This window comes from Microcebus murinus, chromosome 15 (assembly GCF_040939455.1).
Source record: "Microcebus murinus isolate Inina chromosome 15, M.murinus_Inina_mat1.0, whole genome shotgun sequence".
NCBI classification, from domain to species: domain Eukaryota; kingdom Metazoa; phylum Chordata; class Mammalia; order Primates; family Cheirogaleidae; genus Microcebus; species Microcebus murinus.
The window spans coordinates 58675041-58688526 of NC_134118.1; the positions used below are offsets into that span (position 1 = coordinate 58675041).

A 13486-nucleotide genomic window follows, 5' to 3' on the forward strand; every position below is an offset into this window, starting at 1 on the left:
CAATAACAAGTGTTAGGTAGGACATGGAGAAATAGCAACTCTACACACACTGCTAGTGATAATATAAAATAGTGCAGCCACTTTGGAAAACTGGCAGTTCCTCAAAAGTTTAAACACAGAGTTACCATATGACCCAGCAATTCCACACCTAGAATATTCTCCAAAAAACTGAAAATAAGTGTTCAAAGAAAAACTTGTACATGAATGTTTATAACAGCATTATTCATGACAGCCAAAAAACAGAAACATCCCACTGTTCAACAAATGATGAATGGATAAATCAAATGTGCTATATCCATACAATGAAATATTATTTAACAATTAAAGGAATGAAGTACTGATATATTTCAACCTTGAAAAACTTATGGTAAGAAAAAGAAGCCACTCACAAAGAGCCACATATTTTATGATTTCATTTATATGAAATGTCCAGAATAGGCAGGCAAATCTAAATGATTGCCTAAAGCTGGCAGTGGGGGATAGACAGATTGGGAGGTGACGAGTAAAGGGTACAGGGTTTCTTTTTAGGATGATGAAAATGTTCTAAAATTGACTATGGTGATGGTTACTCAACTCTGTGAATATACTAAACACCACTGAATTGTACCCTTTAAATGAGTGAATTATTTGGTATGTGAATTACATCTCAATAAAGTAGTTAACAATATTTTTATATAGTATGATGATTAATTTCAGGTGTCAATTTGACTAGATTAAAGATATCTAGGTAGCTGATATAACATTATTTCTGAGTGTGTCCGTGAAAGTATTTCCACAGAGACTGGCATGTGAATCTATGGACTGAGTGAGGAAGATCAGCCCTCAATGTGGGTAGGTACCATCCCATTTGCTGGGGCCTGGATAGAACAAAAAGGCAGAGAAAATGTGAACTGTTCTCTCTCCTAGAGCTGGTTCACTCTTCTTTTCCTGCTCTTGGACATCAGAGGTTCTCCTGCCTTTGTATTCCAGGACTTGCATCAGCAGCCCTCTGGGTTCTCAGGCCTTTGGCCTCAGACTGAGAGTTACACCATCAGCTTCCCTGGTTCTGAAACTTTTGGACTTGGACTGAGCCACACTACTGGCTTCTCTGGGTCTCCAGCTTGCGGACAGCCTATCTTGAGACTTCTCAGCTTCCATAATTGTGTGAGCCAATTTACTTAATAAATCCCTTCACATATGTCTATCTGTCTGTACATCCCTCCATCCATCCTATTGATTCTGTCTCTCTACATAATCCTGACAAAATACGTATAAAAAGACAAAAGAACTATTTCTGAATAGTAACACTATGAACCAAAATGCTTCACAAAATATTTATTCAGCCATTTACCAAACATTTATTTAGTCATTACTATTTGCAAAGCAATGGCACTACAAAGATGAACACAACAAAATTCTGCCCACAAGGCATATATGTATAGTTTGTGTGCATACATACTGGGGGCACGACATGTACATGTTACAGGATCTTTGGTAACGAAGAAATTGGAAAGTAATTTTCCAGGCAGATGGGAGGACAACACATACAAAAATATGGAGTGGTTCAATAAGACTAGAGCATAATGTGAGATGAAAGTAGAGGAGGAGGCCAAACTAAAGAGCTTAGATTTCATTCTAAAGATGATTGACAGGTAGTTATGCTGGTAGATCTTAAGCTGCATCAGTAATTTCTTTTGGAAAGATCACACTATGAAATAATGGGATCAATGGATTAAAGGGTGAGATCAAATGAGTATGCATTACTCCATATTTGCATTAAGTAAAGTGATGAAGTGTGGTACCACAAAAGAATCACATTAACCCTACTAATGGGTATTGGTCTTTATGTAAATTATCTCCTTTACCCTACATGAAAATAAGTACTTTTAGCAAACACTCATCAAGTATTCATAGAGTACTAATCAACTGTATGTATAAGTGTAGGATATGTCTGTATTACAACTTCAACATTATTTATAACTACAAAACAAGATATCCATCACTGCAAATTAAATTTTCCATTTAGAATCTGAGAGGAAGGCTGTTTGATTCACAAAAATTAATCAGGATTAGAACTGAGAATGTAAACTGATGATCCTTCTACTAACTTTTGCTCTCTCTCATTTCTCCTCCTATAAAAGCCTGAGAAAAGTTAGCTAGAAAAAAAAAATGAAATGAAAGAGTTAAGCTTCTAAAAGATTGAATAAGGTTAAGACTACAATCTTGATTTTGGCACTATTTTCTGGTTAAAAGTAATCTACTTTCCTAAATGTGCTTTCCTGTCCAATTGTTATTACTTAAAACTATAAAAATGCACAAGAGAAGTTGGCAAGAAAAACTGGGATCTTGGGAGTGATAGAAGACACTTTTCTGTCTAGACAACAAGAAGCAAAATCAAAAGAAACCCAATTCTAAACCCCTGCCAAGAACCAACATGGAATTAATAGAATTTCCACAGGTTGTACTATCTATACCAAAAAAAGCAACCTTTTATTTAGTGAAGCATCACAGAAACTCTCAATCCTTTGAGTCTGTAAAAAAAATAAAGAAAATATAGAATGAAGTACTGTATTTAAAGAAAAGAAACTCAAATTCCTTCTCATTATCCTAAGGGTACACGAAGAATGAAATATAATTATGGTCAATTAAACTATTTTACTCAAACCTTTGCACCAGAAATGTACTGTTAATGAGCTCATCCTATGGTATTTAACTCTATGTCACAATCTGATGTTCTAAGTTCATCTGAAAAGGTGCCAGATGAAAATTTAGCAGTAAATTTTGACTATGTAATTAGTGAGAGAGACAGCCTTTTGACTATTCATATAATTAAGAAAACTGCTACTTTTCAAAATGGGAGTAAATGAGGAATGTTTATTTAACTAATGACATTTGGTATACACTCAATTTGACAACCAACTACCTCTAAATTTAACCTGGATCTGAGCTTACTAAGTGGTCTGAGGTTATACAGTTAGTCCTGAGGCTCTTGCTGCAGTTCACTTTACAAAATTGGGTTCACATGAAAGGAGAGCCATACCTTTTTAATGGCTTTTAACTTATTGTGAACCAAATGTCCAAATTCTGAAAACTAGAATCCAAAGGCAAGATCAAAAGTATAAAGATGAATTATTTCCAAATAATAAGGGACAACCTAAAACTCTACATAAACTGAAATAGGGGAAGCCTAAAGGCAGAAATGTGGGGGGATTCAAATGTATAAACGATTTTAAACTTGATGGTAATATTGGTTAGGAATGCCATTTATCACTAATAATTGTTATGGTACATATGAAGTGACTTATTGCAAAGATAATATATAAATACAAATATAGGCGATCCACAGGTTACAGACAACATATGTTCCTAAAAACATCTTTAGGTTGGATTTGTATGTAACTTGGATCCCTGATGCACAGCGTATATATAGTAATAATAATGATGATAATAATAAAAACAACAAACTATTAATATAATGGCTCATATGTGGTAATAATAATACAGTGTAATACTGTAATAATAATACCACTACCCCTATACTGTAATAATAAGTTATAGAAACTACTGTGCTCTTTCTTTTAATTCAAACAGAACATAAAAACAATGTTATACAAAAAGTTTAGATCGGAGATAGGAGAAATTTCAAAAAAGAATATTTAGGTAAACATTCACCTAATGTTGTATGAACACTCAACACTAGGGTAGTAGGAATGCTACACTTATTTTGATCTTCTAACCAAATCAATAAAAACCTTTCCATTTCAATAATTAATCCATTACACTACTTAGTAATAATTGATGCTTTCATTGAAGCACTGCCTTTCACATGTTACTTTATTCTCACTTTATCCTTTATAATTGTTGCAATAGTCAGTGACTGAAGCCTAATGCTTTCCCAATGAATGTCTGGCCTTTCTGCGAACACTTAATTATTTCTACTTTCCTTCTACTTTCATTTCCATTGTAATCAACTTTCTCTTTGCTGCAGATTTATCCAGATTTGCAATGGACTCTCATAGACCACAAAATTTAATAAAAAAGTTAACAAGAAAGTGATGCTGTGTGGAAGGGGCCACATAAACAATGAGAGTATCTGCTAGCATAAAGATGTTGAGCCAACAAATCATTTACACCATGTAGATGCATTTACATGCGTGGAAGAAACTAGTTCCTAAAATTATTAATTTTTTAATTATAAATTATCCTTACAGAGAGCCTTGGGAGCCCATTTGTAAATACAGAATGCTGTAAATTGAGTCATCCATAACCCAGGAAATGCCTGTATTAAAAGCATTATAATTTTTTTCTTTATCTTAATAAAATGAGAATTTTATTATATGCTTCTGTGGAAAACATGAAGGACTTCTCTATAACCTTCCAGAGTAAAGAGATTAGCATTATTAAAGGCATTTTATTTCTAAAAATGTTAAATTCACTGAACAACGATTAAAATTCACTAAAGAAATCAGTTGGTTTAAAAATATGAACAATGTGAAGAAAACTACATGATGGCATTAATAATAATAGACCTTGGTAAACAAAAAGGATGGATATTCATTTTCATAAAAATCTGAAATTCACCATTTAATGTGGTTTTTTTTCATAAAAATCACTCATTCATTCAACAAATACTGACTAAGCATCTACTATGTGCTAGTCATATGCTAAGTAGTAAAGATAAAAAAATAACCTCTACTCTCATATAAAGTAAAATACATTGAAAGTAACAGACAAACTAAACTCTTTATCTAAAAATTTAACATTTTTATAGGAAATAAAAGATATATAATTCATAATTATTTTTATTTTGTGTTTAAAATATATTTATATAAACATTATTCACTATCATTTATCATAGTAAGGATCTTTTCAAAAGTCAAAGAAATAAACTCTAGTGAAAAGTAAAAAGAGAAAAAAAAACCCAAAGTGAAAATCAGTTTCTGCTTAAACGTTTTATAATTTTAAATTTTATGATTATAAATCATAACTTTTCTGGGGAGGGGATGGGAAACACAGAACTTTATGATATTTGCCACAAGTTTCAAAAATCACATATTTAAGTCTGGTAATTCCACTTCTAGGAATTACAAAAGCAAAGAATTACACAGAAATATCTTTATAACAATAGTATGGAGAAAAAAGAAAAAAGTCTAAATATTTGAGAGTGGAAGATAAAACAATTACAGTTTATCCATATAAATGTGCACTATGCAGTAATTTAAAAAGAAGTTTGTCAACAAACTTTAAGGTAAAATATTTACTATGTAATTTAAAGTGAAAAGAACAGAATATAAAACTATATATGTCCTAAGATTAACTATATTAAAATACTTATAAGCAAAGAAAAAATATTTTAGAAATTATAATAAAATATTAATAGTTGTCATCTCTGGTGAGAAAACTGGAATTTCATAATGAATATTAGCATATTCATAGATTCTAAGGATTTCTGCAGTAAAAACAAAAAAATGCATTTGACTTTAATGTCCTTGTAATGACCAATTCAGAAACTCCAAAAAAGGGAAACATTACATTTAAGCAAGTGGCTAACACTTGTGGTCTCCTAAAATTAATAATGTATTACATTATACTGTAATTGGCAACATTTCCATCTTAGCACTTTTCTTTCAAACTTAAATATAACTAGGCAAGTGTGATTTAGAAGATTTAATTTCACTACTAAAATCTTTTTTCAAACGATGCTGAATGCCCAATTTACTATTTTTAAAATACTCATAACAGGCCAGTTGAAATAGGTTTTCTATAACAAAACAAGTATTAAACCTTCCACAGAAATAATTTGGAGATATTTTTGTAGATATAATAGTCAGAAATCAGAAAACTGAATTTTAGGAATCCAATTATAGAAATGTTGACTTCTCAGGAAAATTTTTACAATCTGAAGGGAGCATAAAGGCAGTGTAAAAAAAGTACTTTCACCAATGTTAATCACACCAGAGCTCATGAGTAACATCACAGTACACCATGGCCTTGTGCCAAATAATAAAGTGCCAAATGGAAAATGGCACAAGTCCATGGATTGTAAATACTGTATTAAAGGAAAATAAAGGAAAAAAAATCTTTCATTATAGTAATTACATATGCAGTTGCAGTACCAGTTCCTATGATGAATAAATCAGTTTAGCAATTCCAAGAGTGGACAGACACTGTTTAAACACATTTTCTATTGGCAGTAATTTTAAGTTTAAAACATTACCTTGTGTTCCTTTAGTTTCTAAACATCTTAAACTCTAAAGTGTTTCTGATTGGTGTAGTTGATTTATAACTATTACCTAAAATTTTCACAAGTGTTGTCATTTGATGATTATATTCTATCTCACCCATTATATTATGCAACAGTAGCCAATAAAGTATAGATAAATATGACAAATAAAAATATTCATAACAATCAGCTTAAAATTTAGACCTTAAATTCTAGAGAAATGAAAAGTTTCTACCAACCCAACATCAATCATTCATTGGTCCATAATTCCATTTGTCAAATTACATATACTAAATAAGCATATTCTGCTACAGAACTTTTGAGAAGCCCCAAAATTAAGTTATTAAAGTTCAATAGTGAATTTGAAAATGTTTCAAAAAGAATTCAGAACTACATAAAGTAGCATCAACTCTAGTGGCAAGTACTAGGGGATGTTCCTATCTCTAGGGTACTGTTTCTCAGTCTAAATTTATAAAACAATTGTATTATATAAGAAGTTAAGAACTATATGCATCATTTAGTTTTGCTAACTACCCCAAAATTTAGTGGCTTAAAGCAATAGACACATATTATTTCTGGCAGTTCTAAGGGTTAAGTGGATAATTCTTCACATCCAGGCAAACTTCAGTTGGGGTGGGATGGTCTAGGATGGTGTCACATGTTTGGCAATTTGTAGGATGATTGGACTGAGGGGATCTTAGCTAGGAGGGTCACTGCTCCAGAGTCTCTCATCCCCTAGAAGCTAGTAAAGATTTCTGGACCAAGCTAATGCAGGATTTCAAAGAGCAGCAAGGGAAGGCAAGCCCCAACCACTTTCAAGGCTGCTTGTATCATGTTCCTCATATCACACTGGCCAAAGAAAGTTATATGGCCAGGTACAGACTCAAAGGCTGGAAAAAGTAATTTTCATCTTTTATAGTAGGAGTACAAAGCCATAACACATAAGGGCAAACACAGTGATGAGAAGAATTTGTGGTCATTTATTATAATCTATCCATTGCAAAATGCAAAAAGCCTCTGCTCCCCATGGTCCGTGGCCAACTATATTTCCATAAAACAACTCTTTTTTTTATCATCTCATAATGTATATTAGCATATTAAAAGGCTGAGAAGTCCAACAGCAAAGAAACAATTGTTTTTATTTAAACCAGCATTTCCCAAACTTGTTTGACCACAAAACACATTTTTCAAGGAACTGTTACCTGTAAAAAATGAAAATAAATCCATATCATTCCACATAGTCTACTCCATTGATTCGATATCTTTTAGTTTCCTTTGTTTTCGTTTTGTTTTGTTTTTAGCTAACAACAATTTTAAAACACTAGTCAATGACCAGGAAAACTAGATACTGAAATGCCTACATAATATGAGGCAAAGTATACAAACTATGCCTGACTCTCCAACAAGGCTCTAAGTTTTAAATAATTGTAATGTTAGAGCTTTTGCAAGAAAGTCTATGACTGAGAGGAAAATGATGATGCTGATATAGCAGAATAGGACTTTCTACCATTCTTCCCTCGCAGAAAATTTCAACAACTAACTGTCCACTCATGAAAATAACCTTCACAATAGCTAAGAAATTCAAATAAGAGATCAGAGCACCTGGATAGAGAACAAAAATAAGAAAACTTGCATTGAAGATGGCTAGAGAGGACAATTTCACATTACCCGCTTCATCCCACACCCAAGCCCTGGCAGCGCAACGTGTAGAGACATACTCTCTGTGAGGAAGGACAGTCAGGTAAGCATCTGACCTTGTCATAATTCCAGCATTAGATGTACCCCAGCCTGAGGGCAGGACACATAGCCCCAGAGGCTGGATCCCTGTAAACTCAGGCTCTAGGCTTTACATCTGGCAGACCCAGACTCCAAACCAGGCACCACGGCCTCAAGCTGGACTCAGGCTCTAAGCCCACCACTATGGTCCTAACCTCTAGGCTCACCTCAGCATCAGGCCAAACCCCACAGCCCCAAGCTCTAAGGCAGCCTCTGTGGTTCCAGGCCAGCCTCCATGGCTCCAGGTTCCAGGCCAGCCCTCATACCAGATGGGACTCAGGCTCCAAACCCACCCCTGTGGAATATGGCTCTAATCCTAACCCAGCACCAAACCTGCCCCCTGTAGACTGAGACACCAGGTCTCCCAACAACTCCAGCAGCAAGCTAGCCTACATAACTCACCAGACAGCCCAGCAAGAACCACTAGATGGGATGAATGGGGAAGGGCTTTCCCTGAAGAAGCCAATGTGTAAAGACTAGAAGAGCTGTCTACTTTTTCAAATGTACAGACAACAGCATAAGACCAGAGTATCACAAGTAATTAGGGAATCAGGACACCGCCAAAGGAACAAAATAAAGCACCAATAACCAAACCTAAAGAACTGAAATCTACAAACTGCCTCACAAAGAATTAAAATTAATCATTATAAGGAAGATCAGTGAGCTACAAGAGAACTCAGATAAATACATAGAATCAGGGAAAAAAATGTATGAACAAAATGAAGAGTTCAAGAAAGAGACAGAAACCGTAACACACACACACACACACACACACACACAAATTCTACAGATAAAGAACACAATGACTAACTAAAAATTCAACAGAAAGCTTCAACTGTAGATGCAATTAAGCAGAAGAAAGAATCAGTGGACTCAAAGACACAGCCTTTGAAATTATCCACTCAGAGAAACAAAAAGAATAAAGAATGAAAAAGAGTGAAAAAAAATCTAAGGGACTTATGAGACATCATGAAGTGAACCAATGTACCCATTATGAAAGACCCAGAAGAAGCAGAGAAAGGGGCAAAGTTTATTTAAAGAAATAATGACAAAAAATTTCCCAAATCTGGAATAGGAAATAAACATCCAGATCCATGAAACCCAAAGAACTCTAAACAAATTAAAATAAAGACAGCTTCACCAAAACACATTAGAATCAAATTGTCAAAAGTCAAAGAATTTTGAAAACCATGAGGAAAGCAACTCATCACATACAAGGGAACCTTCATTAGACTGTAAGTATATTTCTCAGAAGAAACCTTATAGGTGAAGAGACAGTGAGATAATATATTCAAAGTGCTGAAAGAAAAATAAAATTGCCAACCAAGAATATTACACCAGAAAAGGCTGGCCTTCAAAAAATGAAGGAGAGATAAAGACTTTCCCAGACAAACAAAAATTATGGGAGTTCATCACCACTAGACCTATCTTACAAGAAACACCAAAGGAAATTTTATCAAGTTGAAATGAAAAGGTATTAACAATACAAAAACATATGAAAGTATAAAACTCACTGTAAAAGTAGGAATTTCTTCTCAAACTCTTCCAAATAATTAAAAAGAATACTTCCAAACTCATTTTATGAGGCAAGCATTAACCTGAGACCAAACCCAAACAAGGACACTGTAAGAATAGAAAATTATAGGCCAACATCCCTGGTGAACATAAATGCAAAAATCCTCAACAAAATAATTGCAAACCAAATACAACAGCACATTAAAAGGACCATACACCAATATCAAGTGGGATTTATCCCTAGGATGCAAAGCTGCTGGCTCATCATATGCAAACTACTAAGCATGATACATCACATTAACAAAATGAAAAATAAAAATCATATAATCATCTCAACAGAATCAGAAAAAGCACTTGACAAAATTTAACATCCTTTCATTATAAAAATTCTCAATAAATTAGGAATAGAAAGAATGTACCTCAACATAATAAAGCCATATATGACAACTTACAGTTATCATCATACTCAACAGTGAAAAGCTAAAAGTTTTTTCTCTAAGATCAGGAACAAGACAAAGATGCCCACGTTTGGCACTTCCACTTAATATATTAACAGTACTGAAAGTCCTAGACAGAGATATTTGGCAAGAAAAATAAATAAAAGGCATCTAAATGGGACATGAAGAAGTAAAATTGTCTGTCTACAGATGACATGATCTTACATATAGAAAACCCTATAGATTTCACCATAAAAAAGGTATATGAATTCAGTAAAGTGGCAGGATGAAAAATCTACATACAAAAATCAGTAGCATTTGTATACTCTAACAAGGAAACTATCAGAAAAAAAATTTTTTTAAAACCACACTTTAAATAGTATCAAAAAAATTAAATACATAGAAAAATTTAGCCAAGAAGAGAAAAAAATCCATAAACTGAAAACTATAAAATACTGATGAAATAAAGTGAAGATACAAATAAATGGAATGATATACCCATTCATGTATTAGAAGAATTAATATTGTTAAAATGTCCATACTACCCAAAATGGTCTACAAAATCAATGCAGAGCCTACCAAAGTCCAAATGGCATTTTTCACTGAAACAGAAAAAAACTACTAAAATTCACATGGAAACATAAAGTTGCTGAACAGCCAAAGCAATCTTTAGCAAAAAGAACAAAGCTGGAAGCATCACATTACCAATTCCAAAATATATTACAAAGCTATGGTAATCAAACAGAATGTCAATATATGTGACAGAAAAAATGGATATTAACATGAAGAAAAATGAAATTGGCTGGTTATCTCACATAATATATAAAAAACCAACTAATGGATTAAAGACTTAAGCATAAGGATTGAAACTGTAAAACTACTAGAAGAAAATATAGGGAAAAAACTCCATGACATTGGTCTGGGCAGTGCATTTTTAAATATGATCCCCAAAAGACAAGCAATACTACTCAGCAATAGAAAGAAACTATTTTTACATAAAACAATTTGGATGAATCTCCAGGGAATTATACTAAATGAAAATACCTAATACCAAAAGGTTACATACTGTGTGATTTCATTAATAGAACCTTTCTGAAATAACAAAATTTTAGAAATGAGGTAAGGTATTTATGAAGGATCTTTGTGGTGATGGAGCTATTCATCTTGATTATGGTGATGAATATACAAACCTTTATGAGAGAGAAAATAGTACAGAGCTAAATACACATATGTACATACAAATGAGTACAAGTAAAACAGGACATACAAATGAGTACAAGTAAAACAGGCAATTTGAATAAAATCAATGGATTATACCAATATAAATATTCTGCTTATGGTATTATACTATAATTTTGCAAGATGTTTGTTTTTGTTTTTTTTGCCATTGGAGGAAACTGGTAAAAGATACACAGGATCTCCATACATTACTTCTTACCACTGCACTGAATCTACAATCATCTCAATAAAAATTTCAGTTACAAGAGACATTTTTTTCCTGTGTGAATATCTTAATGTCAGAAAAAAGAAAAAAGAAGTTAATAAAAATTAAAAAAAAAGAGAGAGACTTTTTTTAAAGTTTAGCCTAGGAAGTCAGACTCGCTGGAGGCTCAATTTCTTTCAGACTTTGAATTAAATAGTGTGGCTAGTGTCGAGTATAAATGACTTACATTTGGAACATCAACTGCTACCTCCCTCATGGCACTGGGCCTGATGTCATTCATTCCCTGTAAGAAATCATTCAGAGTAATCTTCACCATGCCAGCAACTTTACTATCAGGGAGGTTAGGCTGTTTCCTCAGGACTCTCCGCATGGCACAGAGACCTGCAAAGAGGAAAGTAACATGATATATATATAAATGCAGACTGAACAATCAATGATAAAAATACAAGCCCATGCATATTACAGTGTTTACAGTATTTTGTTCTTGTGTGAATGTACAGGGGTGAGGGGACAGATGGGAAAAGAGATAGAAAAATGTGGAGGACAAAGTCAAAAATCCAAGTGCTTAGTTTTGGCAATGATAATATGACAAACTGATACTAAATATGAGAATAAAGATATTTTACAAATATAAAATAGGACCTACAAAACAGTAGCCATAAAAAAGATTGTAAAGTTTATAAAAAATAATTTGTTTAGAAAATTTCTTTTAAGAGAGGAAAATATTAACATAATAACATGACTTTGCCCCTGCCCTTTTGGTAAATACATTCAAACTAGAATCACAGAATTTTTGAGTCACTGGGATAATATCTGAAAGGAAATATTCAGTTGGCAGTAGGAAATATGGCTTTGGAACACAAGAGAGAAACAGACTTCACAGTTATGTGAACTTTCATAGAGAAACAGAAGCATTGATGCAAGGAAGGTAGACACAAACTCCCCAAAACAGAGGGCTGAGTATCTTTCACCAGTAAGAAAAAAGTGAGTAATACAAAGACACTCAAAAAATAGATCCCCTGCTATCTAAAATCTAGAAGTCACTTATTTTAGGCCTATCTTACAAATACCCATTTGGTTTTTCTGCCTTCTAAAATGTTGAAAAACGATTCTTTACTTTTCTGCTTATCTAGGGAATAGAAACACTGACTGCCTCTTTTCACAACTATCTTTTTTGAAGGATGCTTGTATACAGGAAAATAGAGTGTCTCCCTCCGAAGCAAAGGACAGACATGCTTGCTGCCTATTATAAAAGATTCAGGTTCTGTAAGTTCAAGGTTCCCCTCCCATAATGCAACTATGGACTCAGATGTCAGCTAGCACAATGTGGCACTCTGTGAAAATCCAAACTTAGGGAACTGGTACAAATGCTGCTACTCTAGCTACTTCAGCTGCTGTAATATTCTGTCTTTTTTGTTTTTGACTCTTCTGCAAGCACTCATGGAATTTGTTAGTTTGCAAGCAGGGTATAATCTCATACCCTTCAGTTTGTGACAGAAAAATAAACATTTTTGTTTGCTATGGTTTGAATGTTTTTGTCCCCTCCAAAACTCATGTTGAAACTTAATCCCCAATGCAAGAGTGTTGGTAGGCAGGGCCTAATGAGAGATGCTTAGGTCGTGAAGGTGGATTCCTCAGGAATGGATTAGTGCTGCTATACAAAGGGCTTCCAGGAGTGGGCTCACTTTCTCCTGCTCTTCTGCCATGGGTACAATATTCCTCCCCTCCAGAGGACAGAGCATTCAAAGTACCATCTTAGATGCAGACACTGAGCTCCAACCTGCCACCTCCTTGATCCTGCATTTCCCAGCCTCCAGAACTGTGAGAAATAAATTTCTGTTCTTTATAAATTACCCAATCTGTGGTATTTTGTTATGGCAGCACAAAACAGATTAAGATAGTGTTAAATTAGGTTGCTCTATTGCTCAACATACTTATTAGTTAATGGTGTTGTAGCATTTAAAAAAAAAAATACTTCAATAATACAGATGGTCCTGACTTAAAATAGTTCAATCTACGATGGTCTGATTTAGGATTTTTCAACTTTACAATGATGCTAAAGTGATACGCATTCAGTAGAAACCCTTCTTCTCTTGTGATGCTGGGCAGGTA

The 13486-nt window shown here is 33.7% G+C and overlaps 1 protein-coding gene across 1 annotated transcript in view; it reads right to left on the reverse strand.

The window, feature by feature from the left end:
* AFG2A (AAA ATPase AFG2A) overlaps positions 1-13486 on the reverse strand; it is a 312707-nt gene that overhangs the window by 266383 nt on the left and 32838 nt on the right. The window contains exon 10 of the mRNA XM_012784173.3: positions 11601-11755. Within this exon, the coding sequence (XP_012639627.2) occupies positions 11601-11755 (155 nt within the window). The remainder of the gene's footprint in view (positions 1-11600; positions 11756-13486) is intronic.